The 27,549-nt window shown below is 40.3% G+C and overlaps 1 protein-coding gene across 1 annotated transcript in view; it reads right to left on the reverse strand.

The window, feature by feature from the left end:
* The window catches only part of LOC124606259 (alpha-2B adrenergic receptor-like), a 101,102-nt gene that overhangs the window by 19,423 nt on the left and 54,130 nt on the right, over positions 1 to 27,549 (reverse strand). The window contains exon 3 of the mRNA XM_047138236.1: positions 14,511 to 14,766. Coding sequence (XP_046994192.1) covers positions 14,511 to 14,766 — 256 coding nt within the window. The remainder of the gene's footprint in view (positions 1 to 14,510; positions 14,767 to 27,549) is intronic.

Raw genomic sequence — 27,549 nt, forward strand, 5'->3', positions numbered from 1 at the left:
CACAGATAGTGAGCACCCCAAATTTTTGCCGTACACCTCAGTTTTACGTACTTACGACCAAGTTTCGTAATTTAATCAGGTTTTCCGTAACTTAATCGCATTTCACCCAAGTACTCGAGTTCCAAACCATCACTTTCGATATGACTTGTCATATCAACAATACATCTCACTATGTTGCTCTCGTGATGTTATCAGCCTTCTAGGCGCTCAGTCCGGAACCGCGCGACTGCTACGGTCGCAGGTTCGAATCCTGCTTCGGGCATGGATGTGTGTGATGTCCTTAGGTTAGTTAGGTTTAAGTAGTTCTACGTTCTGGGGGACTGATGACCGCAGATGTTAAGTCCCATAGTGGTCAGAGACATTTGAACCATTTTTTTTATTGTTATCAGCCATGACATTGCAGCATGATTCTCAATTTATGTATCACTGTTAAACCACCCCCAACGAAACCATTACTTTGTGAGAGCTATAGACATGTGTACATATCGTGAACCCTATTACACTGTCCCATAACACAAATACTGTTTCCTGAATGAGATTTTCACTCTACAGCGGAGTGTGCGCTGATATGAAACTTCCTGACAGATTAAAACTGTGTGCCGGACAGAGACTCGAACTCGGACCTTTGCCTTTCGCGGGCAAGTGCTCTACCAACTGAGCTACCCAAGCACGACTCACGCCCCGTCCTCAAAGCTTTACTTCTGCCAGTAGCTCGTCTCCTACCTTCCAAACTTGACAGAAGCTCCCCTGCAGACATTGCAGAACTAGCACTCCTGAAAGAAAGGATACTGCGGAGACATGGCTTAGCCACAGCCTGGGGGGTGTTTCCAGAATGAGATTTTCACTCTGCAGACAGGAGACGAGGTACTGGCAGAAGTAAAGCTGTGAGGACGGGGCGTGAGTCGTGCTTGGGCAACTCAGTTGGTAGAGCACTTGCCCGCGAAAGGCAAAGGTCCCTAACTCGAATCTCGGTCCGGCACACAGTTTTAATCTGCCAGGAAGTTTCACAAATACTGTACCTTATTGTATAAATGGGGCATCAGCAGTGAGAAGATGCAAAAATTTCGTTCCTTAGCCAAATCAATTTATAAATTCGCTAAGATTTTATTATGGTTACTCATCTCACCCTTTGTGGTTGAGGGTCACAAAGTATTCTCGCATTCGTGAATCCTTAGCAAAACTCTAAACGGTTTCTCTATGCATCTTGTAACTCTTCTTCTGTCTTTAACCAAACGTCCGTGCAGCATTGGCTCTGATATAGTTCGAAACTGACTAGATACAGTAGGGAACTATACACAGTACGTTAGACGTCTCATGAATGAAATCAGAACGTGCTGAGTTTCACGGAATCAGAACATTTCGAACATACTCCAGACCTACTGCCGGTAAGCCCATCTTCAGACACCACACCAGACATATTGCAGGTGGATCCACCTTCAAACCCTCTCCTGGACGTAACGCGTCATTGATCCACCCCGAACATTATCCCGACCATAACACGTGGTGGATCCACCTTCCAACCTTCTCTCGGCAGTGACATGTGGTAGTTCTACTTCTGTACCCTACCCCTGTTGCCATGATGCATGGTGGATCTACCTTCAAACTCTCCCCAGCCATAACACCTGGTGGATTCACCTCCTACTGTATCCAGGCCATAACGTGTGGTGGATTCGCCTGCAGACCCTGTCCCGACAGTATCCCATGATGGATCTAACTTTGAGCCCTATCCGTGACGTAACGGACGGTGGATCCACCAAGGAGCTGTATTTGACCCTCTCCTGAACCTATCCCGTGCCTTGGGGGTCTCCACGTGAAAGTGATGCAAACACACATACAGAAAAATGGCGCAGCTTCGTTAGGTGTTGGCAACCGTACTACATTTACAAGGAATTTTAGAATAAGTTGCGAGAAGTGATATGAAGATTACATGAGCAGAAGTGACATAAAATTGATGAAATTACGAAAATTGGCGGAAAATAGGTATAATTTACGGGAAAGCCTAAATGCTGGAAAATTAAGGGAGGATGTGGGCGTACTTACTTGTCTGCTTGATGCAGGAAAATTCTTGTAATGGGAACCTGTATATGATAGCAGGACGAATACGAGAAAAAGTTAAAATGGAAGCAATGGGAACCAGGGAAAACAATCGCTTATCGTTGGCAGTCGTCAGACTACTGGAATAGACTGTTTAACTCGGATGACCAACAAATGTGGAGAAATAATTTTATATATGTCGGATGACAAGCCCAGATGTAGCCATAAAGTTATAGGTAAACACGATATAGATTTCTATAACGTGGTCGGACATGTGACAGTGATAAATTTTGTTCTCCTTAACTAAAAAGCATTGTATTACCAGCTTGTATATTGCAGGACTGCAATATACAGCTATAGATGGGATCATATGTTTAACCCTGTGCAAGACTGTTCAAGCGTTTTAAGCTCTGACAAACAGTATTTACAATGTGCTTCTCTGTACTCTCTACCAGTGACAACCATGCGGTGTCAGCTAAAAAATACCATACAAAACAGTTGCTGCATGATTTTTAGCAACATGTTGCAGTATGTCTGTTTTGGTTACGGGATTACATGTAAGTTGACTACTGTGTTGGATGCTTCCATAGAGAAGAGAATCATCTGACATGGATTGGCGTTATAGGCTGGTAGAAAGTGGATGGACTAATCGGTTGCGATGGGAGGGGTTATAACAAGGTGGGATCTAATGGTGATGACAGATTCTAAAGAGAGTGAGTGCGAGAGAGAGAGAGAGTCAGATGTTGTGGTAAGTCATTTATCGCACATTTAGCATTTTTTACAGTGTTCTCTCAAGCTGTAGCAGTTGTGTGGTACAACCTGCATCTGACCCAGATACAACTGCGTAATCTGTATCTGGCTTAGAGCGTTACGTATCTGCAATCGTTAACACCAAACCTCCGCATATCATAGTCAGCAGAGGACTTCCAACCCATGTGTGATGAATCACATCCACCAAAGCGATCGAAAACCTACTTCAGCACTCTCCTCTAGATGAACGAAGATGCAAAGTACTACATTTCCCTGCCACATCTTGGACATCAATCGAGTCGTCAGTTACATCTCTGCAATTATTCTAAGTCATTAACAGGTGTTCGTGAGGTGCTGCAATCCCTATGTATACATTTGCTTGAACAATGCTGTGTGTAGAACAGATTACGTAATTTCACATGCCAAACAATGCTGCTATGAATTTATCTATTTCCTCATAAAACATCGTTGTTTCATGCATTTTTCCGTCGCTGACGATAATTTTATGGGACTGATGTGTGGACAGCATAATTTCCAAATCATAATAGGATGTGAACACTGAGTACTGCAACTTCCGTGAAACTATGTCTTTTTTTTTCCTTAGTGTAGAAAGTAGTAGTTTTATCATCTTAAAATTTCTCGCCATAGTGAGTGGGATAGAAAATTTGCAAACTGAATGTGTGTCGGATGTTGGAAATATATTTCCTGCATTGGGGTATTAACAGCGTTGAACTCCAAGTGACTAATATATTGCAACCACACGGTTTTCACATTATGCATATTTAAGTGCAGTACTGTGTCGCCTTAGGAGTGTGTGTTTATGTTCTATGATAATTTCTATCTTTTGAGTACCTTCTTTGTATAATACCCAAACAATATAACTGAATAGATAGCACAAGTGATTTACATAAAATGTGTAAAACTCTTTCCATGTGGAGTTCCATCATGCAAAACCATATGTTTCTTCTTCTTCGTAGCTGTCTGTTATAGCACCACAATAGTCTAAAAAAAAAAAGGTTCAAATGGCTGTGTGAGCACTATTGGATTAAACATCTGAGGTCTTCAGTCCCTCAGTCCCCTAGACTTAGAACTATTCAAACCTAACAAACCTAAGGTCATCACACACATCCATGCCCGTGGCACGACTCGAATCTGCGACCGTAGCAGCCGCGTGGTTCCGGACTGAAGCGCCTAGACCCGCTCGGCCACCGCGGCCGGCTACTCACAAATGTATCAGACTCATATCTACTATATACCAATAAGGAGTGCTAATATCTTCAGCATGCAAACGTCCAGAGGGATCATGTGTAATTGGGTGTGTGACATGAATAACATTGGTACAGAACACTCTTCGCTGAATAGCGTCAGCCGGTTGTGGCGCTTTGGATCATACGTTATGCTCTGTCTGAAGGCAAAATATCAAAGTGTATTGGTTATGTGGAACTCAACTAGCCTTATTCCTTCGCGAAATGTCTAATGTCATTTGTACAGTTCCCTCCAACTTCTGGTCAGTTCCAAATTAAATTGGAGACAATGTTACAGGGAGGTTTGGTTTAAGACAGATGAACACTTACAAGACGCAAGGAGGGACAACTATGGTTTTGCTCAGGATCCTTGAATGCGAAAATACTTTGTGACCGCCATCAACATAGGGAGAGATGGGTAACCATAATAAAATCTTATGGAATTTAAAAAGCGTTTTGGTTAAAGAACGTAGTTTTTGCACCTCCTCTCTTTTGATGGTTATTTGCTGCACTAATGGTTCAAATGGCTCTGAGCACTATGGGACTTAACATCTATGGTCATCAGTCCCCTAGAACGTAGAACTACTTAAACCTAACTAACCTAAGGACATCACACACATCCATGCCCAAGGCAGGATTCAAATCTGCGACCGTAGCGGTCCCGCGATTCCAGACTGTAGTGCCTAGAACCACTCGGCCACTCAGGGCGGCCCATGTGCACGTGAATATAGCACTCAAAACAATTATTTGGCAATGACACATAAATTGAGAACCATGATGCATAGTCATTGGCTGATAGCACCACGATATCGACGTGATAAGAAGTTTTGTTGACGTGAGAAGTCGACGAGAGCTGTGGTTTGGAACTCGAGTGAGTGGGTAAAATGAGTTTAAATTATAGAATACCTGACGAAATTACGAAAATTGATGGAAAATACGTAAAACTGAGATATATGACCAAAAATTTGGATGAATGAGGATACTTACATGCTCGCCTGGATGTGCGAAAATCTTTCTATTTCTCCACAGGTGCGATTAACAACTGATGGTGCGTACTATCCATGCTATTCCTGCAGAATACCCCTTGTTAACGAGCATTTCGCTCTCATTTAAGTATATATCCGAAAGAGTCAGACTTCAGAAATTGTGAAACGAACCCTGTCGTCCAGGACTGGATGGCACAAAAGGCGCAGATTCACCTAGATATGGGGAAACTCACAGGCGTCTATTGTCTATTGAGACCTAAGCGCTGTAGTGTGCGAGGGAGACAGACGAGAACCTACGCCATAGGGAAACCCAGTAGAAGGCTTTTATGTCCAAGGAGACGTAGCAGTGTTAAATAGGCGGACTTAAGATAGGCCATAAAGGGAAACATTCATGAAAACTAGTTAATTCCGAAGTAGTGCAGGGAATCAAGCCACAGTAATTTTAATCTGCCATCCTCCATAAATTTTTATTCTGATCCCAAATGAAACTTGAATTTTGTCGTATCTGTAATAGTTTAGGATTTACTGTTAAAGTGAAATTAACAAGTTTTGTAACAAAGACCTGAATGCTAAAATCTGAACGCTTTGATCAATCTTAACGATCGACATTTCATATGGAAGCGCATCATTAAAATAACACATTGTAAATATCAAATATGCAACTTAATTTGTTTAAAATAAGTAGTAAATTTAAATTATCAGTATTTTCAGTTAGGCATCAGATCATCATTTTATACAGACAAAACGCATTGAACGATGACAGCATGACACCTTATTGAATCATTAGGCAATGTAATATTTTTTGTAAAATTTAGTGCATAATAGTTACTTTTGTTCTTTATTTATTTATCAGAAAGCACATTGGTGCAAGGCTACTGGCCTGACACTCAAAGTTAAGATGGAAATTGTATTGGTCTTTTGTAAAAGAGTTTAACGTTTATTATGTAATGGGTATTAATGTCGCTTTATTTAGAACGTGAAAGTGATCAAGCTTTGATCATTTAAGTATGTTAAAATGTAAAGTAATGTAGAATAAACCGTAGCCAATCAGATGGACGGCTACAGGAAAGGGAACTGCGCTAGTCAGTTGAGCGAAGATGTTCAGCGCGCGGGAAACGCGGTCGGAGACGGGCACAGGGCATTTCTGGTCGAGATACGAAAGGGGACAGTTCGGATGGAGACGCGAAAACGGACAGTTCGGCTGGAGACACCAAAGTGAACAGTTCGGATGCAGACGCGAAAGCGGACGGTCGGTCTTTAGGCACCTCGGAAGTGAAACGTCTTGGAAAATTTCGCGTTGTGTGGTATCGAGGGACTTGGCGGTGAGCAGCCGTGCGCTTGGTGTGAACTCCAACTTTTCGTGAAGATAAGGAAGTGGAATGTTATATTAACTTTGTACTTCGCAAACTTGCCATCAGCCAGAAAATTTAACCAAATGGTCACAAGTGTCTAATTTAGTGCGTGTAATGCGACATGTGCGGTTCAACCCCTTGACGAGTTTGAGCCAAGACAATTCGACGGAGAGGAACCGCATGTGAGCCCGAACATCTAAGGGATGTTATGCATTGTAAACCATAAAAATGAATGACGCAGTTTTAAGAGATTTGGAGGTGAGGATAATCATCTTCGAGGACACGATGGTTTCTATAGAGAGACAATCAGCAGAAGAAGTTCTTCTTCTTCTTCTTTCGATTTCGGCCATCTTTGGACCACGTTCAACAATTCACTTGCCCGGCTTTTTGATCTTTTTTTCTCTCTTCCCAATATTTCCTCATCATTTTCGAGTGGTTCCTCCTCCGCTCTTCCGACCATTTCCTGTTATTATTCTTTAGTTTCGTTTCTTCTGGAAAACACTTAATTTCGTTCACTATTTGTCTAAACTTTTCCCTGTCCCTGATTGACTCACGGGTGACATTAAAATAGGCCAAATCCTTTTTCACCATCTGTATCCATTTATTGTTGGTTTTTTCGTTCCTGTTACTATGTTCAAACACTTTTCTTGTTAGTCTGTTTCCATCCATCCTCGACAGGTGACCATAAAACGTTAGTCTGCGTTTACGCATTGCCTCACTCACTTTCTCAATAGTTTTGTATATTTCCTTATTACTCTTTAGCTTGTACTCTTCTCCAATCTTTCTCGGTCCTAATATTTTTCTCAAAATTTTCCTTTCTTTCTTTTCCATGTTTTCTATTTCCCCCTTTTTGTTAAGAGTTAGGCACTCCGATGCATACAGGCATTCTGGTCTAATGACAGTTTTATAATTTCTTAATTTAGCTTGAATCGAAATGTTTTTTTTTGTTATATATGTCTTTGGTTTTTTGAAAAGCAAATTCCATTTTCCTTGCTCTCGCCTGGTTTGCACTCTTGTCTAAACCATTCACTTGAATTATTTCACCTAAATACTTAAATTTTTCTACTCTCTTAATATTGCCGTATTTAGTAATAAGATTTTTCTTGTTATTTCTATGATTAGACATATACACGGTTTTTTCAAATGAAATCTGCAGTCCAGCTCTGGCCGAAACTTCTTGTAGTTTCTCCAGGTAGTTCTGAGCTATTTCTTCGTTTTCTGTAACTATTGCCAGATCGTCTGCAAAAGCTAAACAGTCCACTTCTATTTTTTCTTTTTTTGTTCCAATTCTGATGTCATTCTTGGTGCCTTTGAGTTCTTCTTTCCATATTCTCAATATCTTTTCCAGTACGCAGTTGAAGAGGATTGGGGATAAACCATCACCTTGTCTAACACCTGTTTTAATTTCGAACTTCCTTGAAATTTCACCCATAAATTTAACTTTGGCCTTACTGTTTGTTAGCGTCTGTTTGATAATTTGAATTGTTTTCTTATCGACCCCAAATTCTTCCAATACTTTCAGTAATGTTTCTCTATCTACCGAGTCGTATGCTTTTTTGAAATCTACAAATACTATTGCAAATCTCTGGCCTCTTGAGATTCTGTAACGAATTAGTGTTTTCAGGTTAAACATTTGTTCAACACAGGATCTACCTTGTCTAAAACCTGCTTGATATTCACCTATTTTTTTATCCAGAACTGGCTCCACGATTTGAAGTAATTTCCTTGACAAAATTTTGTATCCTACTGGTAGTAGCGAGATCCCTCTATAATTATTAACATTCATCTTATCCCCCTTTTTGTGTAGTGGGTGTATCAGGGCACACTGCCAGTCTTCAGGAATTCTTTCTTCGTCCCAGATCTTCTTAAACATATGTTCCAAAACCTGTGGGAGGTTGGTATCCATTATTTTTAGGATTTCTGGTACTATGGAGTCTTCACCTGGGGCTTTATTGTTTTTTAGACTGTGTATTATGTGTTTTATTTCTTCAGCGTCTGGAGGTTTTGACTCGGTATTAGTATTTCGGTGGTTTTCAAAACTCATTTTATCTTTGGGTGGTTCACAATTTAGTAGATTCTCGAAATATTTTGCTAATATTTCACAATTAGTCTTGTTTGTCAAACCTAGCTTGTTCTCTTCATCTTTAAAACATAAATTTGGGGATTGGTATTTGGTTAGCTGTTTTCTAAAAGTTTTGTAGAAATCTCTAGAATTATTTCTTTTAAAGTCTTCCTCAATCTGTTCTAGGTTATCCTGAAATTGTCTTCTTTTTTTATTACGGAAAAGCTTGGCTGTTTCTCTTCTCTGGATTTTAAAATTGTCAAGATCTTGAGGATCTTTTGTGGAGTTCCATTTCTGCCACAATTTCTGTCTCTTCTCCAGGTTCTCATCACATTCATTGTCCCACCATGGATGTCTTCTTACTCTTTTCACGAGACAATTTTCTTTTGCTATTTCAACTATTTCGTTTTTGATCTCCTCCCATCCCGCTTCCTTATTTATTGTGGATATGCCATCGCTATCTTTGTGCAATGCTCTTTGAAACCGTTGTTTAATTTCTTCATTTTTTAAAGTTTCTGTGTTATATTTTGGAATTTTGTAAAAGGTTTTTTTCTCTTTTCGAAATGGGAGTGGTCTGAATTTAATCGTAGTCAAATAGTGGTCTGAATCAACATCAAGGCTTTTCAGCACTTTAGTGTTTTGAATTTCTTCTTGACAATGAAGTGAGATAGCCACATGGTCAATTTGGAATTCTCCGAGAAGTGGATTTGGTGATCTCCATGTTTTAGTTTTTCGGCTCAGCTTTTTGAAATGTGTTGTCATTATTTTCAAGTTGAAATGCCTACATACCTCTATAAGCCTTTCTCCATTTTTTGAAGTTCTTTTGTGACCTGGGAAGAGGCCTACTGTTCCATGGTATTTTTTCTCCCTTCCTATTTGTGCGTTAAAATCGCCTACTAACATTTTTATGTTCTTCTTTGAGCATCTATCCAGTTCCATTTCAAGTATCTCCCAAAATTCTTCAACTTTCTCCGGGTTATTTTTGTTGTCCTGGTTTATGGGTGCATGACAGTTGATTATAGAGTATCCTTTGTTTTTACATTTAATCTCAAGAATGGATAGTCTCTCAGAACTCGAGTAGAAGTTAGTAACTGAATCTAAAATTGAGTGATGTACCAGAAATGCTGTTCCCAGGTATGGCATTTGTTTCATTAAGATTTTAACTGGTTTTCCTTTAAATAAACGATAGTTTTCAAAATCTAAAGCAGTTTCATCTAAAAACCTTGTTTCTTGTAATGCACATATCAAAATTTCTTTCTGGTTCAGCTTTTCAATCAATAATTTCAGTTTTCCTACTTTAATTAGAGAGTTTACATTTAGGGTTGCAAACATAGTTGCTTTCTTAAATTTCAGTGTTGAGGGCTGCATACATGTTGGTTGGGGTCCTCCAAAATCCTTTGACCCCTTTGCATTGTTTCTACGAACAACGGAGGATTTGCCATTCGGTCTACCTCTTGGAGTAGTGTCTATCTTTGACGACGTTCCCATCATGCTTTGCAGTAATTGTTGGATAATAAATTGGGGGATCGGGTTGCCCCAAATCCGAAATTAAAACCAAGGTAGTAAGCCCTGGAGTTAGCTCTTCCGCTCTCTCTGCCGTTGGGAAATTGTTCCTCTTCCGCCATTGAGACCGTTGGCTGTTTGTTTTCTCGATTAATACGAGTAAGAGAAAACACTCTTCCATGAGTTGTGGCTATAAATGGATGAACTGCCATATTAATAGGTAGACAATATTTGCCCTCTATTTATATTTGTATACCTCGCAAGGAATCGTATGGTGCAGGGAGGAGTGTTCCCTGTACCACTGTGAGTCATTTCATTTCCTATTCCACTCGCAAATAGGTCGCGGTAGAGAAATACTGTCTGTAATCCTATGTATGCACGAAAATTTGTCGTATGCTATCTTCATGGTCGTACACAAAATGGATCTTGTGGCATTAGAATCCTTGTGCTGTCACCTTCAAATGTCAGTTCTTAATATTGTTCCTCATTAGCATTAGCTCCACGAATTCCAGTTTGAGTTCTCGACATATCTGTCGACTTATTTGAGGAGAGCCAGTAGCAACGCCGGCCGAAGTGGCCGTGCGGTTCTAGGCGCTACAGTCTGCAGCCGAGCGACTGCTACGGTCGCAGGTTCGAATCTTGCCTCGGGCATGGATGTGTGTGATGTCCTTAGGTTCGTTAGGTTTAATTAGTTCTAAGTTCTAGGCGACTGATGACCTCAGAAGTTAAGTCGCATAGTGCTCAGAGCCATTTGAACCATCTGAACCAGTAGCAACGCTTCTGCAGGGCTACATTCTAAGAGAAACTTAGGTCTGCAGACCCATACACGCTTGTGATGAGGCGGTCAGAAGGCAGGTATTTTTCTATTGCTCACTGTTTCATCCTTTCTGGGATATTGCGAAATCACATCTCTAAACGTTCCAGTGGTAGGAGGGATGAGGGAAAGCATATTGCTCAACATCCTCGTATTTATGTCAACGACATCTAAGCGTCCAGTCCTTCTGAGACTGGTAGGATAACGTTTAAGAGTGTGGAATCATTAACAGCTGGCCGTATGGCGAACAGATGTTGTCGGTCGGGAATGTTACAGGCCTGACGCTCCGGCAGAAGTTCGCTACGTAGTAGCAGAAGTGGCAGCTGGTCACACGCGACTTGGCGGCGGCGGCGGAGATAGAGGCAGAGGTGACGCAATGGTGGAGAATATAGTGAAACGTCCTACTGCCCCCATAGACGGGCATGTCTCAGCAGGATTCGATTTTTCAGCAGTATACCAGGATTCCAAATGATTTAGCCCGCCGTTGTGGACGAGCGATTCTAGGCGCTTCAGTCCGGAACCGCACTACTGCTAAGGCCGTAGGTTCGAATCCTGCCTCGGGCATGGATGTCTGTGATGACCTTAGGTTAGTTAGGTTTAAGTAGTTCTAACTCTAGGGGACTGATGACCTCAGATGCTAAGTCCCATAGTTCACAGAGCCATCTGATCCATCTAAATGACTTACTTCTACAAGCATGACAAGGCAACTGAGAGTCAGAACATCATTAGCATTTCTTCTGGTAAACCTTGCGGGATGTAAGGTCGTGGTCCATGAAACTCTTCAGCTCCTAACGTTTCGTCCAGTGCTTCGCTGGACCACGACCTTACATCCCGCAAGGTTTACCAGAAGATATGTCATCCGGTCGTGAAAGCCTTCATACTATGATCATTAGCATTACATATCTTCAGATACTGATGACGGTTACCACCCATTTTTGTATCAGAGGAAGTGACTACCTAGCCTGCAGGCAGACTCCATGGACATCAAGGATATGTCTGTAATGACTACCTGGTGAGTGTAGTCTGACTGTATGGAAAAATGCAGAGGGACTTTCACAATCAATTTAATTAATTAATCAATCAATTTGATATCAATGAAGAGCCGTTGGGTGGATGGAAGCAAGGGTGGGAATACTACAGATATGGTTCGTGAGTTGGACTGGTGATAAGGCATTTACTCATTGTGCCAAGATCTTTTAAAGGAACTTCAATCTCCCCACTACACAGGGGGAGTTGACCATCGTAACGAAATTAATTATTTTACCGAATTTATAAAGCGATATCTAGCATAAAACTGATAATTAAAATTCCTCTGTGCTGCTAACTTTCGAGACATCGTAGATGATGAGGCATTTGATTACTTTAAGGGAGTCCATTGGTGAGAAGGCATCCTGTGATAGAGGTAGAACATTCTCTTAGCACTCCGTTATGTGCCAAAGTTTTGTTTTATATTCTAGTCCTGTGATGCAGAACGTGGCAGATATTAAGCCGATAAGAACAAATTTTTCTACCTGATGTGAGAATACTGATATGAAATATAGCCTATGCCATAGTATTGCACAGAATTATCACCCCAGGGAACAATATATTAGAGATGTGAAGATGTGTGTATGGTCAGATTCCTTCTATTTCGAAAATAACTTGTATAAAAGGGAGTAATCTAAATTTTGTGTGAGAAATTTAAGGTGTATTGACAAATCAGCATCCCTGATTTGGATTGGGTACAGCGGGGCGGAACTGCAGTTAGAATTAAATGTCCAAGATGCTTCTGCTTGTCTCACTTTGTGCCGCAGCTATTGGCAGGAATGGTCACAAGAGATTGGCAACTGGAAGCCACGGCTTAAGCCTGTAGCGAATGGCGGTTGCAAAGAAAATTTCTGCTGACCAGTCTTCAGGTACACAATACTCTTAGTAGATGGCTATGGACTAGACTGAAGGTGACTGGAAAGATTTTTCTTCTTGAGATGCTGTGTTCAAGTAAGATAGTAAGGAGTACATCTGTAAAAAATACCATTCGTCGTGTTTCCCATATTTCCTTTTGCTTGGATGAGACTTGCAATTTGTAAATAGGTGTAAGTGTGTTTCATTCCCCAATGATGTTGCTACAGAAGTCCTGTATATAAGAGGCAGGGATTTATAGCCACGCCGGGACAGTGGGTCGTTGTTCTGACGTTACCCTTCCTTATGTCCTTCCCAGCAGCTATTCACTTGTAGGCCGACAGGAGGTTACTCCCTTGCACTCCAGTGTTGGCTTGCTGCCCTATTATCTTTCCCACATAGAATTACTGGCTAGACTGGTTGGAGCAACTCTTTACTACTAGACTAATAGAGAAAACGTCCTCTCAGCATCCAGCAGTTGTTGATTAAACTGGATAGAACTGCTGTCTAGTTCTCAATAATAACGTTTCACAGCCAAAGGGATTTTCCCGCAAAATTTTGAATTTACCACCAACAGGAGGAGCAGGGGAGCTAGACTGCACCAGTATTCTGGGTTGGATATCTTCGAATGTGATTTAATGAACTGTGTCAGTATCCTGAAGATGGTAAAATAAAGGAAGTACCTTACATCCTTGCAAACCATTGATGTGCAAATTTATTTTCTATGGTAAAGAATATGCACTCCGCAAAACCATTTATTTAGCATATGAATTTAACACCAAAATTTGAATTCATCACTTATAGTTTCCCGCCGATTTGTGAACGTTCCGCCAGTAGTGAGGTGGGGAGGGAATAGAAGGCGCCCTCTGATAGGCTGGGGATTTCCCAGAGGGAATGGGGGTAATTAATTGATCAAGTAAATTAATTATTCAGTTGATTTGGTATCAAAAGTGCGCTGGGATGGCATCCCTTTTTCCAAAGGGGTTGGTAGGGGGAGAGACGGAGGAGTTCTCAGAAGGACAGTTGGTCATAAACCACTTAGGAGAACAATAGGCTTAGAGGAAGGGAGGGGAAATGTTAGTTTAATTGATCTGATAAACAAGCACCCGATCTTCACCGATGAGGACTGGCGCTACATGACTGACCAAGCAGTCATGTACATCCAGGCAACAGACGCCGCCAGTGGACTTCTCCCGCCCGAAGAAAATAGAATTCGGGCAGCCAGGAAGCAGCAAGAAAAAGAAAAAGAAGAATAAGAAGCCGCTGGAATGAGCCGGCAGATAATTCTTCATCTACAGAAACCAGAGGCCAATCCTAACCGAGAAGAAAAACATTCCCAACAGAGAGGATTCAGGAGGAACAGATTATCCAAGCTTAAACTCCTATACCTCGGGCTAAGGCAGGCCCGTCAATATAGTGAGTGAGTGAGTAAGTGAGTCAGCACAGCATTCGTCAGGAACCACCTTAAGATGGGAGCGGGTGCGTCTGCCGAAATACTGTGGAGAAATTACGACGATATCCGGTCAGATACTCGAGAACTGTTCAAATTGGAAATATGCCGGGAAAACTCCAGATCGATTTTATTCACCATGTTGAATTTTGGTTGTTAATGTTAGACCTCTAAAATAATATTTGCACAACTCCGAAGAGAGAGTAATATTTGTTACGTTTACCTATGTAAATAATTATTGGTTTCATTTATCGTTTTTCAAGATTTGGGGGCAAACACATCTGGCACTCCCTGTGTGTGTATGTAGATGAAGGACGGTGGCTTGGCAGCGTGGTGGATTTCATTATTTACGGTAGTCGACCTTTGCTGCTGAGCCTTCCAGTTAAGTTACGTACACCGAAAGCGAGTCGGCAGAAGTGCAGAGCTGCGCTGCTTACCCTGAGGGTGTCCTTGGCGGGCGCCTGCAGGTAGCAGGTGGCAGAGGCCTGGCCGCCGTCGGCCGCGGAGTCTCCGTTGTCGGGCGCGTTGTCGCTGATGCTGAGGTCGGACGCGAGGTCGCACGTCACGATGGGGATGGCGACGGGCGCCGAGGCGGGCTGCGCGATCGTGGCGATGCCGCCGCCGCCCCCGCCGCCCCCTTGCTCCAGCGTCACGCCGCCCTGCACCACCAGGCCGCGCTGCGGAGACGCGCCGCTGCCGCCAGCACCTGCAAACGACGTACCCGCTGGTGACTCCTGCCACACTTTAACAATACAACCGTCGACGTCGCTAGATAATATGTCCTTATTTATATCGACGTTTCAGCATCTGCCATCATCAGATGTCAAAAAACCTTGAGCTTGCGAAACAATATTTATTGTCATGTGGAATAATCGGGTCTACTGCCGGATGTTTGTGTCGCTCTGGCACAATATTTCGGCCACGTAACTCGTTGCCTTCTTCAGGTGCTACCTGAAGAAGGCAACGAGTTACGTGGACGAAATATTGTGCCAGAGCGACACAAACATCCGGCAGTAGACCCGATTATTCCACATGTCAAGATCTCGCCGGGAAAGCCGGAAGAGTTACAATATTTATTGTGTCTCACTGTTTAGAGTCACAAAACGCGTGGGTGTTTTCAGCACCTTACTAAATGCAAATAAGTAAGAGGGCGAGTTGCTAGGAGTTGAAGGAATCCAGGTTGCAAGGCTGTCAATTCAACTAAGTACCTGGGTGTGAAAATTACGAACAACTTAAGTTGGAAAGACTACATAGATAATATTGTGGGGAACGCGAGCCAAAGGTTGCGTTTCATTGGCAGGACACTGAGAAGATGCAACAAGTCCACTAAAGAGACAGCTTACACTACACTCCTTCGTCCTCTGTTAGAATATTGCTACGCGGTGTGGGATCCTTACCAGGTGGGATTGACGGAGGACATCGAAAGGGTGCAAAAAAGGGCAGCTCGTTTTGTATTATCACGTAATAGGGGAGAGAGTGTGGCAGATATGATACACGAGCTGGGATGGAAGTCATTAAAGCAAAGACGTTTCTCGTCGCGGCGAGATCTATTTACGAAATTTCAGTCACCAACTTTCTCTTCCGAATGCGAAAATATTTTGTTGAGCCCAACCTACATAGGTAGGAATGATCATCAAAATAAAATAAGAGAAATCAGAGCTCGAACAGAAAGGTTTAGGTGTTCGTTTTTCCCGCGCGCTGTGCGGGAGTGGAATGGTAGGGAGATAGTATGATTGTGGTTCGATGAACCCACTGCCAAGCACTTAAATGTGAATTGCAGAGTAATCATGTAGATGAAATATGCGGTGCGACACACTGTTAGAGAGAAGGATTATTATTCAAGAAACACATAGTACAATGATATTACTTATCTTCAGTAGTTTGTAGGACTGCAGCTATGAACTCGTAACATGAAATACCATGAACTAATACAACGTATTCACAGGGACTAAGCCCGATGGGCCCTCCTCAGAGAATCAATGCAAGCATTACAGAACTGACTGAGGGCCGATTATGAAAGTGCGTCTGCCTAGGTTGAAATCTAGCTAAGAAGTGCACAAGGCACACACCAGTTCAGTCGAGCTGCACAGCCCGCTAGAGTGCGCTGTGCTCGGCAGACGACGAGGTGCCAACCTTGTGTTAGCGCGGCGTTGTTGTAGTATCTGTGGCAATGATACTACAATATTCATCCCCAGTACTAATTTCAATGTATTAATTATGATGCTGAACATCGTTTAGCAAGGACATAAGCTGAAGAAATGAATTAAATTTTTTGCCACAGGTAAGACTTGTAGCCAGGTGTCCTGATTAATAGACAGATACGCTAACCACGACACCACTGTAATATTCTGGGAGAAACAGCTGCACGGACCTCCCCAAGCCAATGCGTTCCCTACCAGTACTTCAATTAACTCCTTCAACTCCCGTTAGGGCGTTGGACTTGTGCAGTCCTTGCAGGTCTGTTAGCGACACTGCTACGGTAGTGTGATGGTTAACACGTCTGCCCAGTAAACAGCACACCTGGGCTCAAGTCCCAACTCTGGCAAAAATTTTAATTCATTGCTTCAGCTTCCGTCCTAGTCAAAGATAAAGTTGACACTCATATGTCTGCAGGAAATAGTAATTCTATCAGATCAGCTGCTTAACAAGATAATCATAAAAAACTTCGAACTTTCAAAACAAGTTTTAGTTACAATATCAATAATAATTTTCTTATGTCTGAGGATACGTGATTCTTTGGAAATTTGTGGCAAGTTCCTATTGGACCAAACTGCTGATTTATCGGTCCCTAGGCTTACACAGTAATTATTCTAACTGAAACTAACTTAAGCTATGGATAACACGCACACCCATGCCCGAGGGAGGACTCGAACCTCCCACGGGGGAGCCACGCGAACCGTGACAAGGTGGCCGAGACCGAGCTGCTACCCCGGCCGGCGATGATAGCTGCACATGCCGAAACTTTGTAACACAAAAAGAAATTTTATTTAGCGATGTAGATGGTTTTATTAATAAAATATTCATGACAATCATGCGGGAAATTTGTTTTCATTATTAACCTGCCACGTGCAATGGATGAGCTTCACTAAGAGCTGCAGTTTGGGTAATAACGTTAATTTTCATCAAACAGAGGACTATACCAATTCTTCCGACAACGCAATCTTGACCATGAGAAAGCATATGGTCACAGAAGGCATTCCGATCTTCCATTCAATCCCAGACGAAAGTTGACGACAAAGATTTCTGAGTACAGTACCATGACATAATGTAATAAAAAAAAAAAAAAAAAAACAATTGGCCAAGCACTAGTAGGACTCGCACTCGGAGGGTCCCGTAAAAGCTTAATTACGTATATTGTTAGTTCATACATCCCAGGAATAGAGAATATCGACCATTTTTCTCTGTTACTGATGTCAACATTTGGAAGATACTTGTTCTGGGAACTCCCAGACTTCCGAGAATGTTTTAATTTTAAGTTTTTTGCGTAATTTTGTATTTGCTATTGTTATTTTTCATTTACTTTATTAATTCCGGAGTGCTATGCTAATTAACAACACCAGTTACTTTTTGTGCAATGTAATCACAAATTAACAATTTTCGGATTTTTCCTTTTCTGGTATTGTGAAATCTTCTTTCTTGCCAACTTCTGTGAATCCCGATCAACAGGAACTATCGTACTGGCTTTGATGAGTAAGTTCGCGTGTTTCAAACAATATGACATAAATGGCCACATCATATGACTGCATTGACTTGGAAGCTTAAATTTTTTACATCTTTAAAGGAAGATAAGCCTTGGTATGTGACATAAATTTCATCTTTCAACTTCCTGACGAGAAGGGGTCTTATGAGACGGACAGACAGACAGTCGCATAACAAATGGTAAATAAATCCTTTTTCGTGGAATATAAGTATAAATTAGAAATATTCGGATTTTTTCTTTTTTTTTACTGTGAATCCTCGCTTCTTTTCAAATATCGTGATTCTAGGCCAATGAGAAATACCTTACAGGTGTTGATGAGTGAATATGCTTGATTCAGAATATTTGGCGTAAATGACCACATCCTTCGCGTTCATTGTCTTAGAAGCTTAAAAGCTTAATGTCGCCAACGGACCATACACCTTAGCATGTGACATAAATTTGAACGTGGTACACCTACCCATTCGTGAGAAAAGGGGGTCTTAACAGTCGGACAGACAGACAGACAGATAACAAACTGATCCTATAAGATTTCCACTTCTACCGATTGAGGTACGGAACATTAACTATGACACTGTACCACACTCATAACACTTTTATATCAATTGACTTTGACTGCGGAAGCCTACGCAATCATATCGAGACGAATGACTATCAGTAAATTAAATGTGCCTTATTGTATGCCTTCGACCCAACTGCCTATTATTTATAACCATAAATAACTCCGATTCCCGCATGACAATCAGTACAGGTGTGCCTCAAGTCTCAACCCTTTCTCCACTCTTGTGTATCCTTTAACATGGCCAATATGCCTAACTCCTCTCCATTTACCTCGTTCTGTATACAAACGGCAACGTCTTCTGGACCATAAACTCCACCAATCCCACTACTCTTCTCAACTCCATGTCTAACAGTTTCCCTGCTGTTGCAACCAGTTTCTGATCAAACCCACACCTTCTATGATTTGAGCAATAATTACAGTAATTATAAGACGAGAATTCCGCAGCTGCGTCCTAATGACTTCTAACTTACAATCGCACTGTCTTTTTAAGCAACAGACTAGAACACCCTCAACTGTATTCTAAAGTGAAAACCATTTCTATGTTGTGGCATCAGCTGCAGGCAAGACTTCGCAACAAGGCAATGGGTGTCCAGGCATCTCTTTGAAGAAATCCTGCATCTGACTAGCAAAAGTAATGCAGGTATGACATTCTGCAAAGCAGAAGTCTACCACAGCACTGGGTCGGTGATGCCATGGGGCAACGCTGCACTTCTACAACTGTGTACGTGATGGGACATGGGCTCCTGTCATACCACAGCTGGACCTGCGAGTAAAAACATCTACATTGATGGACTTCCAACTTCCGCCAGCACCATTATAATCTCCACACTGTTTTAGAAACCCTATCGAGGTTTTCCTGTTTAAAAATCTTTAACATCGCCGCATATGTGAAATGACTACGGTGTACATTAGATATTAGAGATGAAGTTTTGAAGCACGGTGTCTTTTAGTTTTTGCGCAGTTTAGTGTATAATGTACAACTTTTTACTGAGAAGAGTTCTTCCTCATGAATTTTGTTTTACAGTCGATGCAGATGTTCATAATGCACTTTTCACTTTTAAATGGCAGCCATCAGATCTGATCTTTGGAAGAGTTCCATTATTTAACACCAAACTGACGTCACTAACTCAGGTTAATTACTGTTTCCTCGTCTTAGGGCTGAAGGTTTAACATCATGAATAGTTCGGAAATTCTTACTGAGTGAGCCTACTGCTTTGGCACAGAACGATGAAATGGAGTATTCTAATTCATAAAAATTATTAACGTCGGTTTCATTCACAGTTTCACTCGCTTAGGGCGTTTGGTAGTCCTTGTTCCTTACTCGACATGAAAAAAACAACTATGGGTTTCCCAGTGGGCAATGGAGCGATTCATTGTGATAATTGGTAGAACAGCCTGGAAAATAAACCGACTGATCAGCAAACAGACTGAAGTGAGAGATGTAATTGCGGTTGTAATGATAGTGAAATGTAGATGGGAGGGACATGTAGCTAGATGCATGCATAACAGATGGTCGAAGAAAATTCAGTGTTATATTACAAGTCACGTGATGAGATCGAGGCTTTCACGTGATGTAAGGCGAGCAGACGAGATTAAACAACAAAAGGAACGTGGACGAGATTCACGGAAGAGGCCTTTTCCAGCAAAGGATCTCGACCTGTTGATGACGTGTTAAAAATGAACAAAACCCAAAGACGTGTCGATGATGGACAAATCCCAAAGACGTATCTGACAGTAAAAAAATTTCCTTAGAGAATATAGCAGGTCACTTCATTCCTTCACGACATACAGCTCAGCAGTCTTTATAATCAATCATTTTCGTAGTCGTTTGGTAATTTATTTCTTATAGTCCTTCATACCAAAATATTACGGAGGCAACGTTGCAACTTTCTAAAGATTAACACGTTGTACAAATCCAATATTTTCATTTTTCTTCATTACACTGAAGTAGTATGAAATTACGACGAAGGAAATAAAATATTTGCTGTTCCTGTTCTATTGACTGAAAGTGAACAAGGTACCCCTGAAACTTCATTTGGAAAGTCACTCGAACCTAATCAGCTGATATAATCCAATTTTTTCTGCCACTGTTATTCTGATTAAAAGTTAACAGAGTTTATACACTCGATGCGTCGTTAACTGGATCGGGTGATCAGTTTTAGGCAGGCCACATAATGCACACAAATCCGATCTACTTGGTAAATCGATTGGCTTTCCGAACAAGCAAATGGTGTTTTGGGATTACCTTGTATACTTCCCTCTTAGCTTATTTACTTTTCTTGAAATAGTAAGCTTTTTTGACGGGTACCGCGAGATTTCTAACAAATAAAATTGTCATTTGCGACAAGTTAAAGAATATTACAGTACACAAATCAGAAAAATAAGTTCAAATGTTAAAAGGTCTGAAGATAGAAATCCTTGTACTGTGTTGAGCAGGAATTAATGATGTGAAACTTTTGTAAGAGGTCAAATATTTTTGGTCAGGCAGTATGATGTAAATTTTCGATTGGGTTTTGCCCTAGGGAAGTAGGTAAAAGAGTGAGTTACTCAGATTAACATACTGATGCATTTATTCTTCTGCGGTCAGAAATGAAAACAATGGCAGGCACAACTCTAAACGCTTAGATGGAAACACTGCAAGCTCATGATAAAATTTATAAACGTATAGATAAACTGAGGAACAGATAAAATAAACGAGACACGGTGAAAAATCACATGGAAGGTAGTAGCCCTAAAACAGAGCGGAAAACATAGCACTGTTATTGGAAAATTATCTCATTCAGAAAACAACGAAAGGGGCCACAAGCTCTGGGAATTCTGAGATACGTTTTCTCAGACTGTTGCGATCATCGCTTTAAAAAAATCGCTAGAAAACGTTCTCTTGCAAAGACTTGTGTGTTGTACAGAGTGTATACAATGTTCACTACCACCCACTGCCAACGACCCAAATTGTATGTGTGCTTCTGGGGGATTGGAAAGAAAACAACTGATTAAAATCCGTTGTTAACTTTCGAATGCATGGTAATGAAACGGCGATATTCATAACAGAGAATTATGTATAAAAGTGGCTTGTGTTTAACAGGATATAATGAGGCTATATTATACTAGGTGTTTCACAATTCCTGCAACAGTCTCATTAATGCTGTAGAGAGGATTTATTAGATACAAATTTGACAACAACCCATGCATGGAAATATTTTGTTTCGATGCAAAATAGTCAGATCCACAAGAATGTTTACGTCATAATTTTAAATGCAACGTCCGAAGCGACATCTCTGATAGTGGTCTCCAATTTGTAATCTGTTGTGCAAAATATCTGAAATGTCACGACGCAGCGTACCCTTTCAAACCATCCAAAGGGACCAAAGCTTTCATAAGGGGCTGCTGTTAAAATTCTGAGAAAGTCACAGACATTCGTTGCGAAGTGGGTCAAACGATATTTAGATGTTGGATGATTTACCGGAGAGAGGGCTAAGGTCCAGGCTATAATCGATAACGGTGGGGATTGGATAACTATAAGGTAAGAGTGCAGTTAGTAATAACATGTATTTCAATGTAAATATATAATTATAATAGTGCCTTTTAATTCATACAGATAACGGCGTACACTTCTCTGTGGAACTGACTGTAAGTTTTAAGATCGGTCCATTCTCATATCTACCGCTTAACGGTAGACCACTAAATGAAAATTTAAAAATGTTACCGACTAAAGAAAGGTCATAAAACGGACTTGTTGGAATAATGGGAGATATCTTCACATCACAAAAGTATGAAGACAAGGTATTAAATGCAAAAAATGGCAGGGAAATCAGGGAATTTCTTCCAATACTTTGATAGTATGCTCAGATAAAAACAGTGGTACAAGGAAAGAAGTGCCTTTGTGAATACTGTACGTATAAGAAAATAATGATCCAAATGTTTAAGATAAATATTCACTACACGAAAGAATATTATAACATGCCTTGCGAACACTATGTAAAAATATCTTTCGTCACTGTTTTATTTCCATACGTTTGCTATTCACGTTGTGTACTGTGCACAGATAGTTGTGTGCGACGTTTATACGTGTGAATTTCTGCACAAGTTGAGCACAAGGAAATTGTAAGCAGTAGTTTTTCCGAATTCGCCACTAAGTCTATATAAAGATCATTAAATAGTTAACAATTGGACGTGTATTTATACATTACAGTAGAGTCAAGAGAACAATGCAGCGTTTTACACATCGGAAACATCAAGAATAAATGGCATACCACTCGGAAAATGCAGCTGAATATGGGAATCATTTGCCGCAACGTATAGTGAGAAGTATGAATAAATAGAAAATCGTGAATGGTAACAGACAAAGAAAATTTATAAACATACTCATTGTTTCTTCCGTTGTAAGCTGTCACCAACCATTTTTATCGGATAAAATCAGATTCAGCGAGTTAACACTCTTGAATGTGCTAATGAAAATCATCTCTCGTATTCTCTATAAGCAACAGCGTTTCTATTACAAAACGTATGCAGAAATGATTTATCGTCGTGCTCGAAGTTAGTAAATGTATTTGGTGTACCGGTACTTCAACAAGACAGTAAAATTGGCCAACAATCCTCAAACATAGCCACAGCTGAAAATTCTATTAAGTAAAGTCAAGCATTGCTTTACTACTCGATCTTGAAAACAAAAATAACAATCGATAAATAAATTAACGATAACTATAATAACAACATGGGAAAAAACTTGTCTTTATAACCAGCTGTATAACTATTACTAAAAATTTCGACACATATTATATGAAACGTTGAGAATTAATATGTACTACTTCCTCCCAAAATTTTTACTGTTGCTTCTAAAACACCCACTGTACACAAACATTGCTGTATGCAGTAAGGTGACATCAAACTTGGAGCGGTACTTCGCGGCTGTCTGAGCGGAACTTATTGATACTCACATATAAGACCAGTTTACCGTCTCCGAAACCTAATCTTCTCACTGTACTCCCAGATAAATTCAGTGCAGTCTTTCCAAGTGGCTGAACGCAGTGCGTAGTCTTTTAAGGAGAGAAATCGCCGAAAGTGACAGGTACTTAACAGACTCGTGTCTGTGTTATACCGACTAGTAAAACTACCTAAGGAATACTCTTAGATTTTGATCTGGTTTTGAATACGTTGTAGTGCAGAGCAAAATAAGAGACATCTTTTTGTTATACATGCGCAACGGCCATTAAAGGGATGAAACATGCCCTTGAAGGAAACTGAGTCTAATATTTCTGAGTGAATATGACTGAAACGGTAACAATTATAAAAAAAGGTTAAAATAAAAGTTCTAGGGTGTTAAATCTACGTTACAACAGTGCACACAGATACGTATAAAAAGTCTCCTCCCCCCTCTATTTTGTTTTTCATTTCGGCATTTCACTAATAACAAAACGTATAGCATCATTAATACCAAATTCTCCCATATATGATGAAGTGGTATTCCAAAGACAAATAAGCTAGAAGTATCTCTATGTCACTGAACACGCGTCTCACACGTGTCCACTCCAATGCTAGTTGTCATGCTCGGTGTTGCCCAGGTAAAAATATTCCAAATACTTATTCTTCATATATCGTTCTGTATAAGTCTTTTAATGCTATGGAATATAAAAGAGCTTTGGTTTTGTTTGTGTTTTCTTTTTACATTTGGTGTAACTTTTGTTTTAAATCTGTAGCCTTTCCAGATTTAATTACGTTACAATTGAATTTGTTTCTACATTATTGTTGTATAATTATTGGAAATCTGTACATTGATGGGGAGGTGCAGAATTGTTTGGGTCAAAAAATGCTGAATGTTCTTCAATTTTGGGCACCAAGTCCATAGGACAGTCGCAATTTCATGACAGGAACGGAAAGGAAAAGACAATGTCGGTGAACCCAAAAAAATTTTGGATTTACTACGTAAAAAGATTCAGCAGCCACAATGCAATGTGAAAACTACAATCACTAGTGAAGAAATTACTTCTGTTTAAGATGCTGCTAATAATAACGTATTTATGGGAAGTCACCCTAAGGTTTGATGACGAAAGGATAATTACAAATCCTATTCTGATTGAAGAATATCATAAGACGTATTATGAAGAAACGTTAAAAAATGATAAAAAACCAAATCGTGTCATCATTTTAAACGAAAAAAATTTTACTGAGTTAGTCCATTTCGTCGATTGTTCACACCAACTGGACACAATTTTACGGAGACGGTACCACGGAATGTTGTCTCTGTAAGTTTTGTTCAATTAATGTGTATGATCTAAAAACGGTGATTTACTTTCGTTGAAACTAGTAATCATTCTGTATTTTTGTGCGATCAAATAAACTTATGTTACAACCGTGATCAGAAGCTGAAATTTCCTCTAGTACTGCTGACAATGTCAGATAATCATTATAGATTTGAAACTTAAAACATACAAAGAGAAAGGTCACAAAGAGAGAAGATAAAAATGGGAATCGCAAACTGCTACAAGTGGGATGAGAAATGAAAAGGAATTTCCATTTACATATTAGATACATTTCAAATTTCCGTGGAGAAGTCAGTAGCGGTACATGATCTGGATATAAAGAGGTGGGATTTGCATGGATTGGACGATGGTACTTTATGACAAAGTATTTTGTTCAAGTCTTCTTCATAATTGATTCATAATTTTAAAGTAAGACACCGGATTGTTTCAAGGAAAATCAATACTCATAATGGAAGCGCGAATAGCAAATAAAAGAGAGTCGAGGGGGAAAGCTTAAGGGTTTGTGGAGACTGTGAAATCTAAAAGTGTGCAAGTCCGACCAGTCAGGTTTTAATTTTGAAATACATGGACGACGAACGTTATTATTCAGAGGAACAGCAAAAGTTGCAATTCTGAATCTTTTAACATACAATTATTCAGTGCAACCCCTTATATCTGCAAGCGGAGAGTTTATGTCCCCGTTCTCAGAGACTTGAACAAAAAAATGGCAATTTTGGACCAAAAGTTGAAAACTATTTGCACAAAGCAGATAATATCCTCGTGTTCGCCTCTACATCCGGTAAAATGGGATTGGGGCGTGTAAGGAAATGTTTATCAGGCTTATATACGTAATACAAATGAAAAATCTGTCTTATGTTTAGGTTCATGGACCGGGCAAGAGAAAAATATATTTTAACGATTCCTGTCTGAACGACCACTATGTATCAACACTGGACTTCGAAAAAAAAATGTTTATTTGGAGAAATTTGGGTGCACCATTCTTACAGTAAAAACCATTGAACTTTCATTAGAAGGTTTTTTTTTTTTTTTTTTTTTTTTTTTTTACATCCGTCACCATTTCAACGGTATTCATTCAGAAATATTAAACTTAATTTTTTTGGAGGTGTGTGTCACCTCTTTAACGGCCGTATGGATGCGCGTACTTTTCTCTTATTTTGCCCTATACTACATCATATTGAAAGCCGATCAGAATCGAATCGTATCTCTTGAGTAGATTTACTAGTAAGTCTACATCTTCAAGTACGTCTCTCTATCCTCTATTGGGAAAAAATGCCTTAAGGCTCAAATTAATATCTGTATGGAATCAATCGCGAGGGATTTTAAGATTTCTGTATATATGAAAGCCATGGATATCTCAGATGATGACGTGAAATGGGAACACTATCTGGAAGGAAAATATTAAGAATTTTTTATTGTGGCGTCAGTGTGTTAACTGGTTTAATACGATATTACATGGTTTCCTCTCTATTTCCAGCCTCTTCATATCAAAGAAGAACTTTCGCGCATCGTTATCAATTAGAGATATTCCAGTCTTCCCCGACAGTTTTCATCCTCTGCGACTCTTTCCAGGAGCACGCTCATGTCCTATTATCCTGTCCCATCTTACAGCAAGTGTTTTTCTTGACAAGTCTGCGATTAATCTCCTCATTTATTCTCATACGGGCGCATTTAAATTTCATCAAATTTCTGTAACACAAAATATCCAACGCTTAGAATCTTCTTTTACAGTTTTCCCACCGACCGTGATTCACTTCCATACAAAACTGTGCTCCAGACGTACATATTTAGAATTTTCTTCCTCAAATTATGGCTACCTTTTGGTACTAGTGAACTTTCTTCAGTCATCAATGCTCTATTTACCTGTGCTAGATAGCTTCATTTAGCCTAATTGCTTCGCATGATAGGGTTATTTTTCAGGATTCTTTCACTTCATATGCTTTATTGTCCACGATTTTCATGCTTAATTTATCTGAGTTCTTCTGATTACCTTCGCATTTCTTTGGTTTACTCTCAGACCATATTTCGTGATCATTCGACGGTTCATTACATTCACTCTTACTTTTATCGAGGATAGAATGTCATCATTGGATCTCATCACTGATATTCTTTCATATTGATATTTAATATCTCTCCTGAAAATTTCTGTCATTGCTTTTGTAATGTGCAAGTTGAACAGTCGGGGAGAAAGGCTGGATGCCTGCCTTACGCCATTTTTAATCCGACCTCTTGTGAAGCTACTACTGAAGTCCAATGTAATTCTTTTCCCATTTATTTGTTTTTTATTTTCGTTTCTCATACAAAAAATGTTCAAATGTGTGTTAAATCTTATGGGACTTAACTGCTAAGGTCATCAGTCCCTAAGCTTACACACCACTTAACCCAAATTGTCTTAAGGACAAACACACATACACACGCCCGAAGGAGGACTCGAACCTCCGCCGAGACCAGCCGCACAGTCCATGACTGCAGCGCCTGAGACCGCTCTGCTACTCATACAAGACAACCACAATCGTGCAGGTTTTCTGTTTCTTGTTCTGTACGTCCAGCGACTTCCGTCTATGGCATTTTTCATTTTCTGTTGTTATTTGGTCAAACATTTATTAAGATGTTTCTAAAATACGAAGGGCGTTCAATGAGTAATTCAACACATTTATTATCTCGGCCAGTTTCGGTTGAAAAAATGTGGAATTTGCTACGGGACATTGTGGAATATTCCCGCTTCAGTCCTTATAGCTTCGTGAAGTTACAACAGATGGCGGCGGTATATGTAGCGTTGGAAAGGCTGTTAGGAAATGAGATGCGTTCCAAGCAGAGAGCTGTCACTGAGTTTCTTTTGGCAGAAAATCAGAGCATCATAGGTATTCATAGGCGCTTCCAGGATGTCTATAGAAACCTGACAGCGAACAAAAGCACCATGAGTCCTTGGGAGAGGCATCTGTCATCATCGCAACAAGGTCGCG

Source organism: Schistocerca americana, chromosome 3, assembly GCF_021461395.2.
Source record: "Schistocerca americana isolate TAMUIC-IGC-003095 chromosome 3, iqSchAmer2.1, whole genome shotgun sequence".
NCBI lineage: Eukaryota > Metazoa > Arthropoda > Insecta > Orthoptera > Acrididae > Schistocerca > Schistocerca americana.